The 22,534-nt window shown below is 45.2% G+C and overlaps 8 protein-coding genes across 8 annotated transcripts; all 8 read right to left on the bottom strand.

Annotated features, from left to right (window-relative positions):
* Positions 1 to 199: 199 nt before the first annotated feature.
* Positions 200 to 1,071, bottom strand: SAMD00019534_067190 (hypothetical protein; the record flags this gene model as incomplete). The annotated part of the gene is made up of 2 exons (XM_012897831.1): positions 200 to 278; positions 374 to 1,071. The coding sequence occupies 2 exons, from the start codon at positions 1,069 to 1,071 to the stop codon at positions 200 to 202; spliced, it is 777 nt and encodes a 258-aa protein (XP_012753285.1).
* Positions 1,072 to 1,792: 721 nt separating this feature from the next.
* Positions 1,793 to 3,096, bottom strand: SAMD00019534_067180 (hypothetical protein; the record flags this gene model as incomplete). The annotated part of the gene is made up of 2 exons (XM_012897830.1): positions 1,793 to 1,970; positions 2,045 to 3,096. 2 exons carry the CDS (start codon positions 3,094 to 3,096, stop codon positions 1,793 to 1,795), a joined length of 1,230 nt encoding a protein of 409 aa, XP_012753284.1.
* An 889-nt stretch (positions 3,097 to 3,985) lies between these two features.
* SAMD00019534_067170 (hypothetical protein) lies at positions 3,986 to 4,486 on the bottom strand (the record flags this gene model as incomplete). Its single annotated transcript, XM_012897829.1, has 1 exon — positions 3,986 to 4,486. One exon carries the CDS (start codon positions 4,484 to 4,486, stop codon positions 3,986 to 3,988), a length of 501 nt encoding a protein of 166 aa, XP_012753283.1.
* A 263-nt stretch (positions 4,487 to 4,749) lies between these two features.
* On the bottom strand, positions 4,750 to 5,913 carry SAMD00019534_067160 (hypothetical protein; the record flags this gene model as incomplete). Its single annotated transcript, XM_012897828.1, has 1 exon — positions 4,750 to 5,913. A coding segment is annotated over one exon (1,164 nt), but the record flags the coding sequence as incomplete, so codon positions are not given.
* Positions 5,914 to 6,444: 531 nt separating this feature from the next.
* SAMD00019534_067150 (hypothetical protein) lies at positions 6,445 to 14,766 on the bottom strand (the record flags this gene model as incomplete). The annotated part of the gene is made up of 7 exons (XM_012897827.1): positions 6,445 to 11,959; positions 12,044 to 12,198; positions 12,267 to 12,853; positions 12,917 to 13,608; positions 13,671 to 13,911; positions 13,989 to 14,237; positions 14,322 to 14,766. The coding sequence occupies 7 exons, from the start codon at positions 14,764 to 14,766 to the stop codon at positions 6,445 to 6,447; spliced, it is 7,884 nt and encodes a 2,627-aa protein (XP_012753281.1).
* A 237-nt stretch (positions 14,767 to 15,003) lies between these two features.
* On the bottom strand, positions 15,004 to 16,663 carry SAMD00019534_067140 (hypothetical protein; the record flags this gene model as incomplete). The annotated part of the gene is made up of 5 exons (XM_012897826.1): positions 15,004 to 15,387; positions 15,463 to 15,865; positions 15,926 to 16,136; positions 16,223 to 16,304; positions 16,367 to 16,663. The coding sequence occupies 5 exons, from the start codon at positions 16,661 to 16,663 to the stop codon at positions 15,004 to 15,006; spliced, it is 1,377 nt and encodes a 458-aa protein (XP_012753280.1).
* Positions 16,664 to 17,039: 376 nt separating this feature from the next.
* On the bottom strand, positions 17,040 to 17,877 carry SAMD00019534_067130 (hypothetical protein; the record flags this gene model as incomplete). The annotated part of the gene is made up of 2 exons (XM_012897825.1): positions 17,040 to 17,716; positions 17,802 to 17,877. Coding segments are annotated over 2 exons (753 nt in total), but the record flags the coding sequence as incomplete, so codon positions are not given.
* Positions 17,878 to 19,332: 1,455 nt separating this feature from the next.
* On the bottom strand, positions 19,333 to 20,953 carry SAMD00019534_067120 (hypothetical protein; the record flags this gene model as incomplete). The annotated part of the gene is made up of 3 exons (XM_012897824.1): positions 19,333 to 20,044; positions 20,108 to 20,319; positions 20,393 to 20,953. 3 exons carry the CDS (start codon positions 20,951 to 20,953, stop codon positions 19,333 to 19,335), a joined length of 1,485 nt encoding a protein of 494 aa, XP_012753278.1.
* Between the last annotated feature and the right edge of the window lie 1,581 nt (positions 20,954 to 22,534).

Below are 22,534 nucleotides of genomic sequence, written 5' to 3'. Positions count from 1 at the left end.
CAAACAAAAGTTGGCTGGCGACAGTCCTCTTTATATTTTTTGTTGAATCAAACATCCACCATGATACGAACGACTCCACTGATCATTGTCATCCTTCATCAATGTCCATGTGTTACCTGAATCCGCATATAGATAGTTTTGCCCTCTGCCATTGATGCTAATGATTCCAAATGAATAACTGACAAAGGCCATATGAAAACTACAGTCGTCCTGGCCAGGATACTTTGCCAGCTTTTCCTTTGTTCGTGTCGACAATTCGTACCTGTAGAACTTGTTCTCTTGTGTTTGAATATACAAGTTGTCGTTTCCATCAAAACAGCAGGCAACTGAGAAATCAAATTTCTTCTGCTCCATATTGCATACATTGTTATACGTGTTGTACACTGTGATGTAATGGTCGCTACATCCATCCAGCACGCCAACGATATAGAGCATGTCGTCGTGGAAGATGGTAAACGCATCTGTCACACCGATTGAAAGATGACCAACTTTTTCAAACTGCTGAGTGTCAATGCTGAACCGGTCGACACGGTCCAAGGAGTTATGATGGGTATCGCCACCCACCAAGTAGATGAACTCATTGCCATCGTAGCAGGCCGAGATTTCGCTGCCTCCAAGGACACCAAGCATTTCTGCCTCATAGCATTGTTTCTCAGCCAATGAGTATCGCATGTATCTTGTTGAAGATGATGACTCGCCGCCAAACACATAGATGTTGCCACGAGCGTAGACCATAGAGTTGGGTTGGCCAGACACTTGATTCTTGAATGCATTCTCAATCTTTGTCCATTTCATTGTATCCAGTGATAGCAACAACATATCTTTGTTGCAGGTGGAGACCAAGCAGTTTTGGAACTCGGGAGGAATGATTGGTTGGACTGGAGGACCAACCAGTCTCAAACATGTTCTGATCTCCTTCTTGATTCTGTTCAGCTTGTCCTTATCAATCTTGACTTGATATGGTTTGAGCATGGATGATGAACCAATATCTTCATATCCAACGAGCTTCATGTGTTGAATGTGATTCTTGATCAAGGTCAACAGTTCATTGTCGTTCAATGCCGATGCCATTGACACCTGCTGGTGATTGTCATCTACAGCCCGTGGTTGTATGATTGATTTGTTGTTGTTGATGAACTGATCAAGTGATGAGCATGACTTGATCGACTCAACAATTTTTGCAAGATCTTCTTGATTGTTCATCTCACTTGGTGTTGTTGTTGCAGTTGCTGTTGCTGTTGAACTCTCCAAGTTGATGATATGATTGATATCTTTGATCTCTTGGATGATATCATTGATTGTTGATTGAATGCTTGATAATTGAGTGTTGATCGTTGATTTGACCTTGTGCTCCTGGGCCATCAATTGTTTATAAAGCTGTTCATAATGATCACTGACTTGACGATGTGCCTCCTCCACTGATTGATATGATGTTGCACATCGTTGTAGAGTACTCCACAACTGATCCAACCTTGATGAGCACCATAAAGACTTGTGATCTTTACGTTGGATACTATCCTTTACACTTTTGAAATGTTGCATTCTATGTCCATTATGATCACTGAGTGCACATATAGAGCATATCAATACTCCACAATCGATACAGACTACAATATTCTTCTTGTCATGTGTCTCACAAGTGTCCATCTTCTTCTATCTCTCGTTAACTTCCAAACTACTTATTGATCATCAGGGAAAAATGATTGAAGTGGACTAAAAAAAAAATATGATGCAGTCATAAAGTAGATCATCCCATAATATATTTATTATTAATACTGTAATAACAAAACATCTACCTAATCAAACATCCTCCATGGTTAAATCGTTTCCACAGATCAAGGTCCTTCATCAATGTCCATTTGTCATCAACTATTGAGTATTGATAGTTTTGACCATTGCCAGTGATGCTGAGGATTCCAATCTCTGGGTCCACGTACACCGTTTGATGGTAGTCATCTTTCAAAGGACAACTTGCCAGATCGASMCCAAAGTTCGTTTGGACAGTGAATATCGAAAGAAATCATTATCAAAAGTATGTATATACAGGCTGTCATTGCCATCGAAACAACTAGCATATGAGATTCGATCCTCCAAATCAACTCGGCTGGCACCAGTATGGATGTTGTATGCCATGAATTGATGATCAGGCTCCCGACAGGGATCAAACCCGCTCATGATGTAGAGCGTGTCGTTATGGAGGTGGGTAAATGGGGAGGCCACACTGAATGGGAGATAACCAACGTGTTCAAACTGTTGAGTGTCAATGCTGAATCGGTCAACACGATCAAGATTAAAATCCGAGATATCGCCGCCGACAAGGTAGATGAACTCATCCCCGTCATAGCACACAGATATGCAACAGCCTCCAATGATGCCAATGATATCTGCCACATAGCATTGTTTCTCGGCCAATGAGTATCGCATGTATTTTGATGATGACGATGATGACTTGCCGCCAAACACATAGATGTTGCCACGAGCGTAGACAATTGAGTTGGGTTGGCAAGAGACTTCATACTTGAATGCATCTTGGATATGGTTCCATCTCATCGTCTTCAGTGATAGCAGATACATCTGCTTGTCCTTGATAGAGACCAAACAGTTTTGGAACTCGCGAGGAATGATTGTTTGGACCGGAGGACTAGCCAGCCTCAGACAAGATGTGAGTTGTTTCTTGATGTTGTTCAATCTGACCTGATCAATCTTGACTTGATATGGTTTGAGCATGGATGATGAGCCAAAATCGTCATATTTAACGAGCTTCATGTGTTGAGTGTGATTCTTGATCATGGTCAACAGTTCTTTGTCGTTTAATGCCGATGTCAATGACGACTGGTTGTCGTCAACAGCTTGTGGGCATATGATTGATTTGTTGTTGTTGATGAACTGATCAAGTGATGAGCATGACTTGATCGACTCCACCATTTGTTCAAGACCCTCTTGATTACTCATATCACTTGATGTTGTTGTTGTTGGATGCTCCAAGTTGATGATATGATTGATATCCTTGATCTCTTGAATGATATCATTGATTGTTGATTGAATGCTTGACAACTGAGTGTTGATCGTTGATTTGGCCTTGTGCTCCTGTGCCATCAATTGTTTATAAAGTTGTTCATAATGATCACTGACTTGACGATGTGTCTCCTCCACTGATTGATATGATGTTGCACACCGTTGTAGAGTACTCCACAACTGATCCAACCTTGATGAGCACCATAAAGACTTGTGATCTTTACGTTGGATACTATCCTTTACACTTTTGAAATGTTGCTTTCTATGTAATGTATGATCTTTATTTGCACATAAAGAGCATATCAATACTCCACAATCGATACAGATACCACTATTCTTCTGGGTGTTGTGCGTCTCACAAGTGTCCATCTTCCTCCTATCTCTATCTCTATCTCTACCTCTACCTCTACCTCTAACTAAAGTGATTGAAAGTGAAGTGAAGTGAATGATTGTATTTTTTTGTAGGCCACAAGTGATCATGAATCAAGCCTGCTTGGATGGCTACCTAATCAAACATACACCATGACACGAACTCCTCTGATCATTGTCATTCATCAATGTCCACTTGTCATCAACCAATGAGTATTGATAGTTTTTATCCTTGCCATCGATGCTGATGATTCCAATCTCTCGGTCCACGTACTCTATATAACAAGTGCCTCCGTCATTAGGATACTCTGCCAGATTGACCAATGTTCGTGTTGATAGTTCATATCGATAGAACTCCTTCAAGTAAGTCAGTATATACAAGTTGTTATCGCCATCGAAGCAACTGCCAAGGTTGCCCTCGATGTCAATTGTGGTGGCCTTGGTAAGTATGTTGTATGTCATGTGATCATGATCATTCCCATCGTCGTCGAACCCGCCATAGATATAGATAGTGTCGTTGTGGAAGTGGGCAACCGCACCATTCACAGCATATGGAAGACAGCCAACGTGTTCAAACTGCTGAGTTTCAATGCTGAACCGGTCAACGCGATCCAACAATAAAGAGCAATCCAGGAAGCTGCCGCCTACTCGGTAGATGAACTCCATCGTAGCAGGCCGAGATTTCCCTGCCTCCAAGGATACCAAGCATTTCTGCCTCATAGCATTGTTTCTCAGCCAATGAGTATCGCATGTAAGATGATGTTAATGATAATGACGTTGTGTTGCCACCAAACACATAGATGTTGCCACGAGCGTAGACAATTGCATTGGTGGAGCTGGACATATCATTCTTGAATGCATTCTCAATCCTTGTCCACTTCATTGTATCCAGTGATAGCAGCGACATATCTTTGTTGAGCATAGATACCAAGCAGTTCTGGAACTCGGGAGGAATGATTGTTTGGGCTGGAGGAGACCTAGCCAGCCTCAAACATGTTGTGATCTGATTCTTGATGTTGTTCAATCTGACCTGGTCAATCTTGACTCGATATGTTTGAGGCATGGATGATGATCCAACAACATCGTATTTAACGAGCTTCATGTGTTGAGCGTGATATAAATACGCTACAATCGATACAGACAACTCTATTCTTCTTATTATGTATCTCACAAGTGTCCATCTCATTACTTCTCTCTTTGACTTTGGAAACATGATCATGAAAAATGATTGACTGATCGATTGATAGAGTGCACTCACTGATTGTTTGATGTACGATTTAATTGTTACAATGTCCTGGCAGATCAGACAACTGGATGAAATCAACAGTTGACTGACCATGACCAGGACAGGTGATCATGCTATCACGATTTATTAATAACACAACAAGTTGGGCGTTTAGAAGCACTTTCTGTGGACGATGGATGGTCCGGACTCGTCGTACTCCTCCTTGGAGATCCACATCTGCTGGAAGGTGGAGAGGGAAGCAAGGATGGAACCTCCGATCCAGACAGAGTACTTGCGCTCGGGTGGGGCGATGATCTTGATTCTTCATGGTGGATGGGGCGAGGGCAGTCAACTCCTTCTGCATACGGGCAGCAATGCCGGGGAACATGGTCGTACCTTCCGGACAAGACGACGTTTCCGCAGAGATCCTTACGGATATCAACGTCACACTTCATGATTGAGTTGTAGGTGGTCTCGTGGATACCGGCAGACTCCATTCCGAGGAAGGATGGCTGGAAGAGGGCCTCTGGGCAACGGAAACGCTCGTTACCGATGGTGATGACCTGTCCGTCAGGAAGCTCGTATGACTTCTCGAGGGCAGATGAGGAGGCAGCAGTCTGCATCTCAGCCTCAAAGTCGAGGGCGACGTAGGCGAGCTTCTCCTTGATGTCACGAACGATCTCACGCTCGGCGGTGGTGGTGAATGAGTATCCACGCTCGGTCAAGATCTTCATCAGGTAGTCAGTGAGGTCACGACCAGCGAGATCCAGACGGAGGATAGCGTGTGGGAGGGCGTATCCCTCGTAGATTGGGACGGTGTGGGAAACTCCATCACCAGAGTCCATGACGATTCCGGTGGTACGACCAGAGGCGTACAGGGAAAGGACGGCCTGGATGGCAACGTACATGGCTGGGGTGTTGAAGGTCTCGAACATGATCTGGGTCATCTTCTCACGGTTGGCCTTTGGGTTGAGTGGGGCCTCAGTCAAAAGGACTGGGTGCTCCTCTGGGGCGACACGGAGCTCGTTGTAGAAGGTGTGATGCCAGATCTTCTCCATATCATCCCAGTTGGTGACGATACCGTGCTCAATTGGGTACTTGAGGGTCAGGATACCTCTCTTGGACTGGGCCTCATCTCCGACGTAGGAGTCCTTCTGACCCATACCGACCATGACACCGGTGTGTCTTGGGCGACCAACGATCGATGGGAACACAGCACGGGGAGCATCATCTCCGGCGAAACCGGCCTTGCACATACCGGAACCGTTGTCAATGACCAAAGCTTGAACGTCTTCTCCTTCCATTATTATTATTATTAGTGAGTGATTAAAGTATTAATTATTACTGTGATTAGCAGATAAGTTTGTAAATGACCTTCAACTTGGTGTATAAATTACCATCGGTCTCTCAGTGACTGACTCACATCATTAATCCAGAACATTTTGGATATTTAATTAATTTTAATGAATTAAATGGGTTTTGCTGACACAATATCTGAATTTATGAAGTTGACCTCGCATCAAGCCATAATCTTCATTGAAAATGCTTGAAAACAAAAAGCCATCCAAACCCATTTGGGTTTCTCCCCCACCAATCACTTTTGTTGGGTCCAAGTTTTAGTGTGTGGGTGAGTGGGTGTGGGGTCGATATTCGATCAAAGATTAATGATAGTGTATGGGTAAGTAAGGGTAGGGTATGCCTTGGGTTGACTAGTCATTGACTCCATTTCACTCGCTCCATTGGCCAATGGGATTGATTCAGAATTGTTTACCCACCAACCATCTAATGGACAATCCATCTTGACAAGACAGGGATGTATGAATGAAGGGATGGCTTTATTCGCTTTGGTCAGTTTGGTCAGAAGCTGTATTGGTTGTGATCGCTTCATCAAGTACTTGTTTGGCTTGAACCAATAACTCTTGGACATTGGTCCATGTGTATCCAAGTCGATCTGGTTTGATTGATTGTGGGTCAGCTTTGGAAAGATAGTTGCCAATACACCTGATGGTGCCATTGATAAACTTGTTCAAGCAGAGAAGAGCAGTGTTCAAAGTCTGGAGAGATGTATGCATGCCATACCACCACAGCACTAATGAGGCTGCCTCGTTGATATGGCCAGCCTTTGTAATCGATCCAACTATGTACTCAAACGATGTGGCAATGTCCTTCTCCTTGAACAGCTTGACCACCCACTGTTCGTTATCCTTGTACATCAACAATATGTTGAGCAGACCATTGTAGAGTGGTGTGTCCACGAATCGATGTATATATCCATTCGAGTATATGATCTGAAGTAATTGTTGTTGTTCTCTGATGAATGTGTTCAGTTTGTCTGATAACGGTGATGGCGCAGAGGTGGCAGAGGCAGTGTGTGGACAGAAGTTTGTCACAGACTGACCAGCGGGAGGTGCGCCAGACGGGTATGTACTTGCAAGATACTCCTTGAAAGAGTCAATGGCGATATCTTGAATGTTGGAGTAGTTGGAGAGCAGGCCAAACTTGAAGAAGGTGATTTGGTCTGCGGGCTTCAGTGCGTCCATGATGGTCGACTCCTCATTTTGTTCCATTGGGAACTGCTTCAACTGATCGATCCTCAGTCGAAGGAATTGATTGATGGCCTTGGTGTTGCCAGCAGAGAAGTATGGAATGAATGCCAACAGTAGTTTACACCAACAGTCGTGCAGAACATGTGCGGTGGAGTTCGCGCCATACTCAATGTTCTCATCGTCACCATGCTTGCCCACGGTGCTCCACATGGTCAACAACTCAGAGAGGTAGGAGACGTGCTGGAGAGTGGTGCTGGACTCGAGCAGACGGTTGAAGAGTGGTCGTGACGACTCGGGCGTGGTGATGTCCATCTCCTCGAATGAAATAGACAAATCCTTCCATGTCTCAAGTATGATCTCCTTGGTCTTGTTCTGTTTGAGCTGGGTGTGATCCTGTTCGGCCAGTTGTTTCTGATCGGCGTTGTAAAGTGATGGTGTTGTCTTGAGCAACTCGAATATCAAGATCCTCGACTCATTAGAGTGTGATGGACTGTAGGCATAGTCGCGCAGGGGACTCAGCAGTCTGTGCTTGTCTGCCTCCCACTTGTTTGAGTCTGGTGTCGCAGCGATGGTGAATGCCTTGACCAAGTTCTGCAATGAATGGGCCAATTGAGAGAGCGAGGCAGGATTGTCTTTGGGGGTGCTGTCCATCTCTGCAAGTGTGCCATCGATCTCCTTGAGGTAGTAGTCCATGATCTTGGACTTCTGATCAGAGTCGCCTGAGCCACTGATCACCTTGTAGATCTTGAGGCAGGTGTTTGGTGAGACGTCCGCTCTGTGATTCTGGATGAGCTCGGGAATCAGCGTGTCCAACTGTTCCTTCTTCCACTCATTCAAACCCTCAAGTGTCGAGTGCTCGGCGATGTACTTGACAAAGGCGTTGTGATAGTCCACGCAGAGCAACTGCTTGCCTGGAGGAGACCACTTGTCTGTCAGCTGACCCAGTGCCTTCATTGTGTTGAGGTGTGCCACAATCTCCTTCATGCGCACGCCAGTGTCACTGTGGCGAGCGATAGAGCCAGCAATGACGTTGAGCACATCGATGCGCTCCTGAGCAGTCATCCTGTTCGAGTACTCGCCGAGGGCGATCATTTCAAACACATCGAGCAGGTCGTGCTCGTCCAAGTTGTTTCGATGCTTGGACACGACACTGATCACGTCGCGTGACTTGTCGCTCAGAATATTGGCGATGAGCTGGCGGTACATTGTGCTGACTGTGTAGTTCTGGATGGTCTCATCATCGCCATGTCTGATACTCTGCAGCTGGCTGATCAGCTTGCAGCAGAAGGTGATGTTGTCCTCACGAAGACACGCCTGAAGTGTGTCGCGGTACAGATCGTACGTGCTGTCATCGACCATCGCCTTGAAGTCCAGTGGCTCGAATGACTTGTTGTCGCCACTCATATACTTTGTGGACTTGAGCAACAGGCTCAACAAGTTCTTCTTGTGCTTGATGAGTGACTTCTCAGAGGCATCGGACGAAGCACTGCCCATGCGCTCCAACAACTCATAGTAGAACTTGAGTTGCTCGTAGTCGTGTCCATCGATGCGTCTATATATGTCGTCCAGTGAGGCATGGTGGTCTTGCGCCAGCAGGGCAAGGTCTTCGCTGCTGAGCAAACATTGTTGGGAAAAGCCAGAGCCATCCTCCATAATCTTCCATTGAATGTATCGGATGAGTATGTCCTCGCGTGGTATGTTGTAGCGCGCAGCCAATGTCAGCGCTGTCAGGAAGGACTTGGCATCGTTGGTCGCGGCAAACTGCAGGATGGTGTCGCGCTTGTACTCTGGGTCCTCCTTGAAGCGACTAAAGTCCACGCTCGAGTCGATCTCTGAGAACTCCTTGGCTTGGACCGAGTCAGTAAGCAGGCGACTGTACTTCAGAACGGATTGGGCCAGCGCGTGCAAGTTGGTGTCACTGTCGGTGGTGTCAGTGGCGATGGACAGTGCAGAGTACAACACACCATCGATGGGCTTTGTGAATATCGCGGCCGTGTCAACCAGGGGAGAGCTATTATTGTTGGCGCCAACAATCGTGAGCAATCTTGCCGAGTAGTAGTAGCAGGCAAGACGTGTCACTCGCTCGAGACTGGTTTGGAAGTTGGTGTCACTCTTGGATGAGTTGACCAAATGATCAAAGGTAGCATCGACTATAGACTGGTCCTTGAGCATGAAAAGGTAGGCCAAAGCGTTCTGCATTTGACCCGAGTGCAAAGAGTATTTGGAGAGCTGTCGGAGCAATGATTGAATCTCCTCTTCAGTAGGCTGCTCAGTCGTGCCATTGGTGATGAAGTCAATGAGTTGATCAACATGCAAGATTCTCTCTCTCTGTCGAGCGAGACGTGCCTCATGTCCATCATGGTCATCATCATTCTCGTCGTCCTCGTCGCCATTGCCATCATGTTCGTCAAGCAATGATGACAATGAATAGTGAGCTTCAATGTAGGGTGGTTGAAGGTTGGCCTCATCATTATCTGGTAACTCATGAACGCGACTTGTCAATGCCAATCGATCCTGTTCAAACTTCTGCAACACTGTCTTTTGTGACATGTCTCCACTGTTGCTGCTGCGGAGGATGGGCGACATTATGGCGGATGTGATGAGTGTGCGCCTGAGCTCCAGCTCTTGATACTGCTCCAACAGCATGGTCAGATCACCCTGCTCGCACGTGACCAGACAGTGCGACAGCAGCTCCATACGGTCGTCCAGATTGGTGAATCTGTCGTCTGTGGTCAGACGGGCAAAGATGCGATTGACTTCCTTGTATGAGGCGGGAATGTTCTTCTTCATAAGCTCCTTGCACACGTCAAACGCTGCCTGGTAGTCGCTGCACTCCAATGCCTTGCGTGCCAGGATCACCAAAACAATGATCTCGTCGTCGACGTAGGGCAGCGAGTCATCGACTTGTTCATCGTCGACCCAGTGACTGAGCAGTGCGGCAATGGCACGAATGTCGCGAATATCTTTGTATGATCCAGTATTGTTGTCCAACAGTGCTTTGATCAGTTCGAAGCGGCCTTGATTCTCGTAGGGGCTGATGTCATATGATGATGGCGAGGGTGTCGAGCCCTTCTTGTTTTGTTGCTGCTGCTTGGGTGATTGAGTTGTCTTGGCTACGCCCTTGTCGAGGATGAGACGAGCCTGCAGGGGTATCTTGGGATACTGATACTTGGACATCAGCTCTGAAGCCTTGATCAAGTTGAGCTCTCGCACAATCCTTTGTGTTGGGGGCTTTAGCAACTCAAGACAGATGACTGCTTCTGTAATGTTTTCGCTGTGGAATGAGGGCGCAGAGTTGTAGAGCTCCTTGGCAGCCGCCAGGATGAGTGCCTCGACGCGTCCGGGTCCACATTCCTCAAAGTAGTCCTTGGAAAGTGAGTACTTGCCCTCGGACAGAAGATGGCGCACAAACTGGCTGTAGAGATTAGCCTGTACCGCGTTGAAGAACACGAGTTGTCTGACCTTGAGGAAGTCCTCAAACATGGCACGATACGCGATGTTCTTGAAGGCTGCTTTCTTGGCGTGGCGGAACAAATCCTGGAGCATGGCGGCAGCGGGGTCGTCCGGATGAGCCTGGGCATCCACAAAGTATTGGATGGGTCGGGCCTGGTCATAGACCTGCAGTATCTTGTTGGCCTGGATGTAGCGAGAGTAGTCGGAACGCATGTCATAGAGGCGTTGCGTTGTTGACGAGCTGCTCGATGAGCGCTCGGGCAGTGCGGCAATGATGAGTTCCATCTGCGCAATAGACTCACGGTCAATGCCATCGGAAGTGCACTCCCTTATGCAGTTGAGGCCCAGTGCCAAGATAGGCGCGCTCTTACTGCGCGTTGAGTCATTGCTCTTGACACTCTCGAGGTATGAGCGTACGAGGGCGATCTTGCCACACTTGGCCTTTTCGATAAAGAACTGCTCGAGCAGGCTGTCGAATGTGTCGCTGTGCTGGCTCCTGAACGAGGTGGTTCTGACCGCGATGTCCTTGTAGATGCTCGCGGTAGTGCTATCATTGAGCAGCGATGAGAGACGCTCAAACGGTGACATGGCCAAGTAGCGCTGCAGAGACATGTCCTGGTTGGTTTCGTAGACGACCAGCGCCACCTGCTCCAGGATCGCCTGGAATGTCAGCAGGTCTGGCACGTCCAGACTGATGCCAATTTGTATGAGGTTGAGACTGTTGTCGATTTGGCCACACTTGCGATCAATCTCCTCAGCGCGACCAATGTACCACTTGCTGATGTCCTGTGGCGAGGGGAAGTCGATGGCCTTGAGCCCACTGTCATCAAAGGGCACCTGTACATAGTCGAGGGCGTAGATGTCGGCCTTGTCCTCGGCCTTGTCCTTGCCACGGATGTCCTCGTATTGAGCGTGGCTGTAGGTGAGTGCCAGCATCTCGCACAGGTAGTTCGAGTCGGTGCGACGATCGTACTCAAAGCCCGGCAGAGCCTTGTCAAAGATTTCCTTGCTCTGGCTCCAGTCGGCCTTGAACTGCTTGCGCTCCTGCCAAATGTAGTTGACGTCGGGCAGCAGCTTGGCGTACTGATTGGGGTCGGTTGTCTCGGGGATCATGGAGAGGATGGCCAGGCGAGCCGACAGCACCTGTCTGCTGTAGTACGTGAACAACACTTCGATGGCCTTAAAGTGTTCAGAGTTGGCGTACTCCATTGCTGCCAACACCAGGTTGCAGCCTCTGAATCTGAGGAAGTCCAGTGCATTGAACGACGTTCCATATATCTCCTTGTATGCCACCAACCGATTCAGGTAGTTTACAACAATGTTTCTATGTACAATCAATGTGGCGTGTTCCCTAATGGTGGTTGTGGACGGTGCATGTATGGGGATGGGATTAGTAACACTCGAGAGTGAGTAGCATTATTGATTGTAAACATACTTTAGTGTGTCAGGCGATGAGTTCTCATTGATGAACTCTCCAGACTTCTCAAGTGCGTACTCCAGGAGTAACTTGGTGGACTCGTAGGTCGATGGTATCCTTGTGTGGCACTCCCACATAATCCAATTGATGTCGTGCACCTTGGAGAGGTAGGACTGATTGATTGATAGATCGAGTGAGTGGATGAATGACATGTGTGATTGATCGAGTGATGGACACTTACCCTGATCGACTCATTGGACACAACAGCCTTTGACCACCTTTTTTGATGAACGAGGTCTTTGTCCAGACCATAGAGCTCGGCGATGATGATGGCATTCTTGTACTCCTTCAGTGCCACCTTGTCGAGGAACAACTCCTCGGGCGTAGTAGATTGGAATCGAATGATGTGTCTGACGATGTTCTGTTCCAGCTCGTTGTCGTCGGGCGACGCAATGGCCATGTCATCATGAGGTTGATTGCCACGATTGATTTGATATACGAATGGATGGTAGTCGTCTGGATGATCGCCATAGAAATATCGATAGATGTACTTGTAGGCGGCGATTGTGACCCTCTTGATGTAGAGGTTGTAATAGTCTTGAGTGACTGACACCAGTGTGGTCTTCTTGGGCAATGAGCCCGATGTCTCAAGAATGAAGAAGTGGCCGCCACTCGCTCTTGTCAGGCGTGGGGGCTGTGAGCAATATACCTGCTCGTGATTGTGTACCAAACAGTTGTCGTTCGTTGTGATTGAGAATATAACAAACTCGCCTACCCTATTGGCCATGATGATCTGGTCGTTTGACCACCATGATATATCGATCGCGCCTGTGTGAAGTGAGCTTGTTAGGAAGTGCTGGACTTGGTTCGTGCAGGATACATAACACATACTCTTTGCTTGAATGTAGGATGAGGAGCTACTGGGTTGTGCCTTGTCCCAAATGTTGAGAAGGTCGACAGTGTTCCATGTCTTGCTGGGCTTGACGACGATGGGCGTCTTGCCTTTGGTTGCCGGGCGAGGCGTGCTCCACATTGTGATGGCGCCATTCAGGTCCAGTCCAAGGAGGTACTGTCCATCCTTGGAGAATGTGATCTTGTGAAGTATGATGCCGGGAAAGTAGTGTCCAAACACTGCCTTGGTCAGCCTGCTCGTGAGCTTGCTTGTGAATCCTTTGTTGGCGGATTGTTGTTGATTGAGTGATTCCAGTGATGGTGATGTGGCGATTGATCCTCCACTAGAGTTGAGTCCATCAATGCTCTGCTCCAGCGACTCCTTGTTGGGCGCGTTCAACAGTTTGAAGTAGGGCGCCTGGTCCGTCAGTTTCCAGAACGAGACGAATGGTTTGATCGAGGAGTTTCTCGACTTTTTGGAGCGGCGATTGCCTCCGATAGCCAGGATGTCAGTCTCGGCGCAGTAGTCCATGCAGCCAACCTCGTGATGAGCTCCATTGACATCAATGGTTGGTGAACCCGGTATACAACCGCTATGATCACTCGTTCTCACAGCATGTGGAGTCGACGAGTCCGTAGGAACATGGAAACTACGCAGCTTCATATCATATCCCATGATCAACAACTCATTGCTAAGTGAGAGGGAGGTATGCGTTAGATCTTGACATGGCAAGCATGGCGTTGTTGAACATACCATTCAGGTCCAGACGAGGAGGTTTCCTTGAGGAGGGAACATGATGAATGTCTCATGGCAAGGTCGACAATGCCAACTTTGGCATCGAGGCCAAGTACGCTTGGCGGTAAGATGTGCAACAGACATTCATTAGCCACTGATATGATGTATATTGTGCACTCGCTAGTGGAGAAGGCCAACAAACTGTTGTCCGGACTGAAGCACATTCGTTGCCATTGGGACTCCCTGTCTCGCTTGGGGTCTGTTTGTTTGAGAGGATGGTGTCAGTGACCAATGCGACAGACGAACGAATGAATGAATGAAGGGAAATATACATACTGTCCCATTGTGATCTGATTGAATTGAAGTCATCATCGATGCTACGGATGACTATGGAGGAGTTCTGAGTGTTGGCCAAGAGACGGCCATCGTTACTGAGCAAGATCCTTGCTCCAGCCTGCTGCATGTTGTGAATGTGTAATGGCGATAACTTGAATTGGCGGGCAGCAGTCCTGCTGAACAGACGCACACTCTGCATTGGCAGTCCCATGATATAATTAATCATCATCTGTATATGTTTGAGGTATCCTGTATCATGGATGATGTGATGTGATGTGATGTTAGAGTACTGTGGACAATCATTCATTCAATCAACCATTCATTCATTCATACTCTTGCGCTTGCTCATTGATATGGCCAGTGACGCTTGGTTGGATGTCATCTCCTTGGCTGCGGCAGCCTCTTCGTCTTGTTGATCATCGGTGAGTTGCTCATCAATCCACTTTGGATCAACATCTCTAAGTGTATATAATATCTTCTTCTTGTGTTGTTCAATCAATGATTGATTCTCTGGTAAATGTTGTTGTTGTTGCAGATGTGTATGTATCTGTTGTTGATCTGATATAGATGTAGTAGAATTTGAACTTGATGATGCGGCCAATGCCTTGATAGCTCTATGACTCTTATTCAATGATACTATCATCTTTGATGCATCATTCTTTGATTGATCTTCAACATCCGAGTCGTCAGAGGACTCTGATTCCAACTCCTCAGTGATATTCTTCTGTTCATGTTCAACAGTCTTCTTTATACCTTTATCTGTTCCTCTTCTTCTCATTGTTTATTTCTATATCTATATCTATCTTATCACTATCACTAACTTGAATACACTACAACATATTGTTAAGTAAGTGATAGAGAAGTTCACACACTTGAGATGAGTCAGCGTCAAATTGGTCAAGTTCAAGTTCACGCGAGTGTCTGTTTGGGCTGCGGCAATTGAATGTTGTTGGTCCAATCTACCTAACGCAGATGGACGACTGTTGTTGTTGCTGTTGTTTATTATGAATGGTCGTTAGTCGACCTCGCTCAACTTGCTTGTGGACACAGTTGTTGTGGTTTCCTCCATGTTATTATTGTGCGATGTCTTGTTTCTGTTGTTTCTGTTGTTTCCACCATGGTTGTTATCGCTGATTAAAGGAGTCATGTCTTCAGTTGCAACAGCATTGTTGTTGTTGGTATTGGCATTGCTATCCTTGTTTCCACCACCATTGTTGTTGTTGTTGTTATCGCTGGTCAATGGAGGCATGTCATCAGTTGTAGCAGTAGCAGTGTTGGTAGTGGTAGTGGCACTGCCCTCCCTGTACTTCTTCAGTTCATTCTGCATGTTTGTTCTCTCACTAGTCAATGTCTGCAACAAGTTCTGTAGGGTTGTGTTCTGCTTCTTCTGCTTCTGGAACTGTTCCAATGTGATTGACTAGTCAGTATGTTGATCAATCCACTCCTCTCATTCAATCAATCCAAACAAACATACCTCTGTATTCAACTCAGCCAAGGCCTTGTTAACGGCCTTGTTCTTGACGATGAGGTTCTTGTTGTCAGTGTCCACTTGCTTGTTGAAGTTCTTCACGCGCTCCATGTCGTCCTTGAACTTGAGGAACTGATCGCTGGACTTTTTCAGGACGTCTTGGTACTGCTCGATGTTCTCTTCGTAGAGTCTGAGCTTCTCCTTCAACGTAATGTTCTCCATTATCATCCTGTCCATGTCGCTCCTCGCCCTCAGGTTCTTCTCGGTCTCGCCCCTAGTCATCTCGATCTGATTGTTCAGTCTTGACACCATTAGCTTGGAGTCCTCCTCGGTCTTTCTCAATATCGCCGTCAGACTCAAATTGCTCTGTTGCGAGATGTCCTCGTATGACTTGATCTTGGCATGGAGTCTATTGATTGATTGGATTGTTAGGAATGGATGTATGTATGAATGAGATGGACTGACATACTCATCGATGTACTTGGTCTGTCTCTCATTCTGAGCGTTGAACTCGTCGAGCTTGGCAGATACGTCGGTGAGGGTTGCGCGGAACTTGTCAGAGAGCTCTCTCCTCTTCCTGTCCTCCTCAGCAATGATCCTTTGGCCATGCTCCGTGAGCTCCTTGTTCTTCTTTTGCAACTCACGACACAATGACTCAAGTCTGGCCTTCATTGCGGAAACTAAGTGAATGAATGAATGAGTGATTGAAGGTTAGCTACGACCATTCATCCATCATCAACCTTCTTCATTGTGCATCATAACATACGTGTTGTGACATCCTTGTTCAGTCTGTCAATGGCATCACTTGCATTCGATAACTTCTTCTCAGATCTATTCTTATCCATCAACTGTTGATTGATTGATTGAATGAGTATAATTGAATGAATGATTGAATGATTGACAAACTTACCATCTGTTGGTACTTGTTCAAGAGATACTTTATCTTCTCGTCTTTGTCCTTCATTGGGGCAATGGAGTCGTTCAGGGAGGTCATTTGCTTCTGGGTCTGCTTGACAATCTGCTTCTCCTCCTTCTTGGTCGTTTCAATCTCATCGATCTTATTCTTTAGTACCTGCAACGTATCATCACTCAAACTACTGGCAACTACCTGGAGATTATTTGTTGCAGCTGGTGATGTCGGTGATGTACTATTTGTTGTAGTAGTCGTCGTCGTCGTCGTTGTATTTGAATCTGTTGTTGTATTCATTCTCTACTATTCTATACTCTCTCTCTATCACTATGTTATGTGATTGTGTCTTTCAACGAGTAAGTCAACTTGTATGAATGAATATCACTCGCTCATGTCTTCAAGTTTTTCAACTTCAATTTGCCAAGTCTGGCAACTTGTGATGTGATGAGTGGATGAATGTCAGTCCAGTCTGATCCATTCACCAATATACTATTCCAATCGTTGATCCATAACTAGTCAAATATTCATTTCAATTTAAAAAATATTAAAAATATTAAATATTATCAAATAATAAAGAAATTAATATTTATTACAATCCAGCAATTCGGATGCTATATTTACTATACTTGTATTTGTTATATATGATGTTGTTACAATAATATTATTAAAATTACACTTCTCTTTCCAAGACACGTCCAGTTGGCTGGATGTCCAGAGCACGAGGAGTGGATGGTGATGGCGGAGATGATGCTCCCGAGAGTAACTTTGGAGAATGTTGCATTGGTGGTGTTGGTGGCTTCTTGGTCATCTCAACATCAGTCACTTGTTGTCTTGAATTCTTCTTGAATGACATTGGCTTGAAGAAAAGTATACCAAACACATAAAGGCATTCGGCAGAACGACTGATGAACAGCCAAGCCACATTCTCATTGTCACTTGATGGTGTCCATATTGTCAGACCGATCAATGTCAGTCCAAACACCATTCCAGCACCAATGATTACAATGGCCAATAATATTATCTGTATAATCTTTCTATGTATCTCTTTGCCAATTGTTGGATTGTTGATATCCATGTGTGTCCAATATATGTACAGTCTCCATACTATCAATGAGTATGTTAGACTACATAGTATAGAGTATACTATAAGGATGGCATTGGTTGCAGCTCTATCCCACCACAACAGGAATCCAACGATTAAAAAGAATGTAGTTGATGCTCCAATACCAATGATGACCCAATACATTATCTTGCTAAACTTCTTTATCTGTTCAGATGTCTCTATCGTCGTGATCACCTTGCACCAATATAATTGTATAACTGAGAATGAACTCAAAAGGAATACTCCGCCTAAATTGATTGATTGGGTTAGTGTGGTGGGGTGAAATGTTAGTTTATGGGAGGGAATGATTCCAGGTTTATTGAGATTACTTACCGAATATTAAAAGTATGTTTAATGATTTGATCTCTGTGATATATAGGGCCAACATGATTTGTTTGGCGGCGGTCATGCCATTGCCAAGTACTTGGAATGCATAACAAACGAATAGTGATGATGGTATTGATCGCCTCAATGTCCAACAACGTTGTAATGAGAATATAAATGCGATTAGGTGAAATATTAGGAATATAAATGTATATGCTCTACAAGCTCTGAATGCACAGTCGAATCCAAACTGAACCGTAGGGTCACAGTAACACTTGGATGGTTGGGCCAGACTGTTGCCTATCTCTTCACCAGAGGATAAGTGTGTAGTGTCTATTGTTGACATTTGTCACGTGATCCACACAATGATTGATTGATTGTATGATGTGGTATGATGTGTATGATTGAAGAAATGATGTATTATTGGGATGAATGATAATAATTAATTAATTAATAAATATTAATATAAATAATAATAATAACTTGTGTCTTTCTAAAAGTGTAGATTGGATTGGGAAGAAGTGATAAGATTGATTGTAGTTAAGTAATGGGTCCTACGAGCGAGTGACTTCTAATTTATAACTGTCCATCTGGTGATGGGGCACCGGACCATGCCTCCTCCAATTCGCCTGTTGTTGTCCCCACACTCACTTGCTCATTCACTTACTCACTCTTCTTCATCAACAACACTTACACACACACACAAATCAATCAACCAATCACTATCTCTTCCCAACAGTGTCTGTTAAAAATAGATGAAGTATGGTCGCAAACAGATAGTGTGCGGAGGAGGAAGGTATGTGTTGTTGAGTCCCGTGTGTTGCAAAGTCAGTCGTTGGTTACCACGACTATACCTATGGATGAATGGATGGATGATGACGGCTAACTTCTAAAAGTAGGCAGAGGATGAATGATTGATCGACAACAACATCAACTTTAAAGTGTTACATCTAATCACACTGTCACAACACACACACTTTCATTCAATCAATCACTCGCTCATCTCCACACACACCACAATGAGTGTTTCCAATCACACACAATCAATCAACACAAATACACACACTCTAACACAATGAATGAGGTGAGGCAAAGTATGTGTTTACAAACTAGGCTAGTATCACACTATATTAGGGCAAGCCCATCCATCTGGTAGGTTGGTAGGGTGCAGAGGGATCACAGTGGACCACCTCGAATTGTGATGGAGTAAGATGGTGTCCTTTGGAAACACAGGGGATCTCGAAGTAGAGTGCGTTGGCACGTGTATGTGTGATTGATTGTGAACATTACCTTAAAAGGTAGCTTATGTGTTTGATCATCACAATCCTATCCAAACATGACTAACTGTGATTGATTGATTGATTGGATACTTCAATGGATTCAAACTATTTGATCACAAAGGGCGATGATTCATGTTCACACCTGGGCTTTATCTGGAATCGGGGGTCATCAATAATTAATCAACCGTGTACCTAATAATAAAGTTGGATAAAGGATGAGGAAGATAATAATAATAATGGCCCAAAATATAATAGGGTATTTATTGAGCCAGTTGATATTTGTTCTTGCTAAACTTAGCTTTGATCGATCTGTATGTGTTTACAATGCTGTCCCTCATGCCAGACAGTGAGTAGAAGCCGCCAAACAGTAGACACAGGAAGGCCACGGGCACAGCCGCCAAAAAGTCGACGACATAATGGTAGCGCAGATACATTGTAGCAATTGTGATGAGGAACGCTGCAAAGCCACTGATCACGCCGTACACTGGCACGATCTTGTACGCGGCGAATGCAATCGACCAGCTGGTGGCGATGTGGCCACTGGGGAATGAGCCAAAGCTGCCCTTGGCGGCGTTCTCGATCTTGCTGCGGATCAAGCCTGCCAGGCCAAAGCCGTTGAGCTTGTTGACGTACTCGTCGCTGAGGAAGACGCGCGGGCTCTGCGCGGGGAAGATCATATTGATCGAGAACACAATGAAGTAGGAGCTGATCCAGGTGCAGATGAACATCTTGAGGCGCTGGTCCCAGATGGGCATCTGTAGTGTCTCTTCCAGGTTCTTGGAGCGATAGCACCTCCACATCTTGTAAAGAATGTACAACTCCATTGCGTAGCCCCAGATGTAATAGCTGATATAAGACAATTGGAAGATCTCTGTTGACAGTTCACCAACGAATGAGTCTGGTCCAATCACATTGCTTCTGTCCACAAACAGGCCCATCTGGCCTAGCGGGAATATCCATCCCATAATTAAACTATATTTGATTGAGCGATGTAAGTATGTTTGAATGGTACGGTATGGGAAGGGATGAACATACGTGTCACCATGCAATAATTGCTGGTCCCAGGTGGAGAGGTCCAATCCCAAGACTACCTTGCCAGTGGCTTCGAAGAATGATGGGATGGTGAGTCCCAGCCCAACGGCCAGGAAGGTAATTGAGACAAGGTACCACTTGTTTGTCCTGGATACAACCAGGAATGAATATGAAACAATGATTAATATCGATACAAGGAATGCAAATATGATTGGCTATGGATGGGAAGGGTTGTTAGTCACTTTGATTGATTGAATGAGTGATGGACTGAACTGAACTGGGACTTACCAAAGGTCCAACAATGAATGCGTAGACCAGAGCGAATATACAGACGACAGCCACCAGAATCGAGAAGGTGGTGTCGGAATGAACAGGAGAATATGGATATATGGTGGAGTCAAAGGGTTTCCTGTATTGTGGCCTCAGCTTCAGGTCGACCTCTTTCTCCACGACCGGACTCAGATAGGTGATGTCGACGCGATACTCCTTCTCGGAGCCACTGTCGTCGTCGCTGCTGACCGCGCTGCCACCGCCACTGCTGCCGGCGCTGCTGTTGCTGCTGGTGTCAAAGGCGTAGGTGGGGTACTCGTTCGACTGGAAGCCACCGCTGCCGCCAATGCCAATGCCGCCGTCCGTCGACAGGTCGTCCATTATCGACGGCTCGTATCGGAGCTCGCGCTCATACTTCCTATATGTGAAGAAGCTGAGCACCGACAACTTGGGCACTGGGCCTTCTCTCAATGGTGTGTCGGGTGTGCTCTCTGCAACGATTGGGTCCTTCTGCAGGTAGACATATTTTAAGTTGCTGGGAGTGGATGGTTGAAGCTCAGGTGATTGTGGCACTCCCATTGTCTTTGTATTTGTCTATGTATATATTATATGATTGATTGACTATGTATAATAATAAATATGTATGTATATATATATTATAATGTATAATCTATAGATGCTAACTCATGTATCGTATGTAATCTGCTCTGTGTTCAAGTGTTATTCTATTATTATTGATGCTGTTGTTGTGGCTGTAACTGCTACTGATGCTGTTAATGATTGAGTAATGTTAGATTGATTGATCGAGTATATGTTGTAATCTATTCACAAGATTGATGTGAGGGAGAAGTAAAAGTAGTAGAGAGGAGGAGGACAACGGGAAGATGATGATTAAAGTGTAGTAGAGATATTGTAGTGGAGGATCTGTATATATATTTAAAGGACATGATGTATCATTAACAACAACAACAATAACAATGACCAACACTTTTCCCAAGAAATGAGGTAATGAAGGTCCATAGGCCATTCCAGTCCTTCACCTCCAGTAAACTATTCAACTTGTTAATAATAACTAACAAACTGACTAACTAGTACAAAGAGGGAGTTGTGTACATGTCATTTGACTGACAACAACATGATGGGCATTCTTTGTGTTGGCCCACTGACTGATAGTGTGTAGTGCAGGGTTCGAAATGATCATAAAATCAGCCGGCTGCCCTGTGTGGGGCTGTTCGGGGTCTGAAGATTGATGTGTCTTTTGTTGCTATTGTTGTTGAGTGTGGAGTGTGGTGCATGGTGTTGTTGTGGTGGGGAGACTTGTTTTGATTGCGCGAAAAGAGGAGAATGCTCGCGATGGAAGGGGCAAATTGAGAACTGAAATTAAAATGAATGTGCCCCATCAATAGACGTCTTTCGTTGGAATACAGGAATACAGAATGACATTCTTGGTGATGTTTGACATTTGATGACATGTGTCGCCATGGTTTCGAATGTCCAAAGTAAAGATAAATGAATGAATCATCATTGACAATGACTACAAATTGGATCTTGAAATAACAAGACACAAACAATAAAACAAAACAGATAACATACTTTGTTGTTTGTTTGTTGGTTGTTGTTGTTGTTCTGTAAAATATTGAAAGTGTTGAAACTGCTTGTCTTGTTATCGATGTAGTAGTTGGTGTAGGTGTAGTTGTGGAGACAAGAACAAAGATAGATAGATAACTATGAAGTAATTAGTTGTAGTGCCTATTGGCAAGAACAGGTGAACATTACATTAGAGTGTGTGTGTTAACTACGTCGTCAACGACACACCCTCGCAATGGTAAGACAAGTCACTCTAAGACGACAAACATCACACTCTCACACACATGTTTCAAACAAAGATAGACTTGACTTCGTGTGTATCTCTCTCTCTTTGTATGTCTATGTGTGGGTGTGTGTATGTGTGTGTATCTATCTGTTGACGACTCCCACACACTCGTCGACGATTGATATACAATTATTGTTATATCCCTTTAAAGGTAGTCAGACGACATCTGTGTTTAAGTGTGTGTGTTTGGATGCAATAGGACATGTGTATGTGTGGGATTGTTGTTGCGCGACAATGACTCCTGAGGGAAATTGAATGAATTGGTGGTGGCGAACATACCTAAGAAT

Source organism: Acytostelium subglobosum (assembly GCF_000787575.1).
Source record: "Acytostelium subglobosum LB1 DNA, scaffold: scaffold13, whole genome shotgun sequence".
NCBI classification, from domain to species: Eukaryota; Evosea; class Eumycetozoa; order Acytosteliales; family Acytosteliaceae; genus Acytostelium; species Acytostelium subglobosum.
Note: the sequence above shows the minus strand (reverse complement) of the source record. Positions and strands in the feature narration are given on the sequence as shown.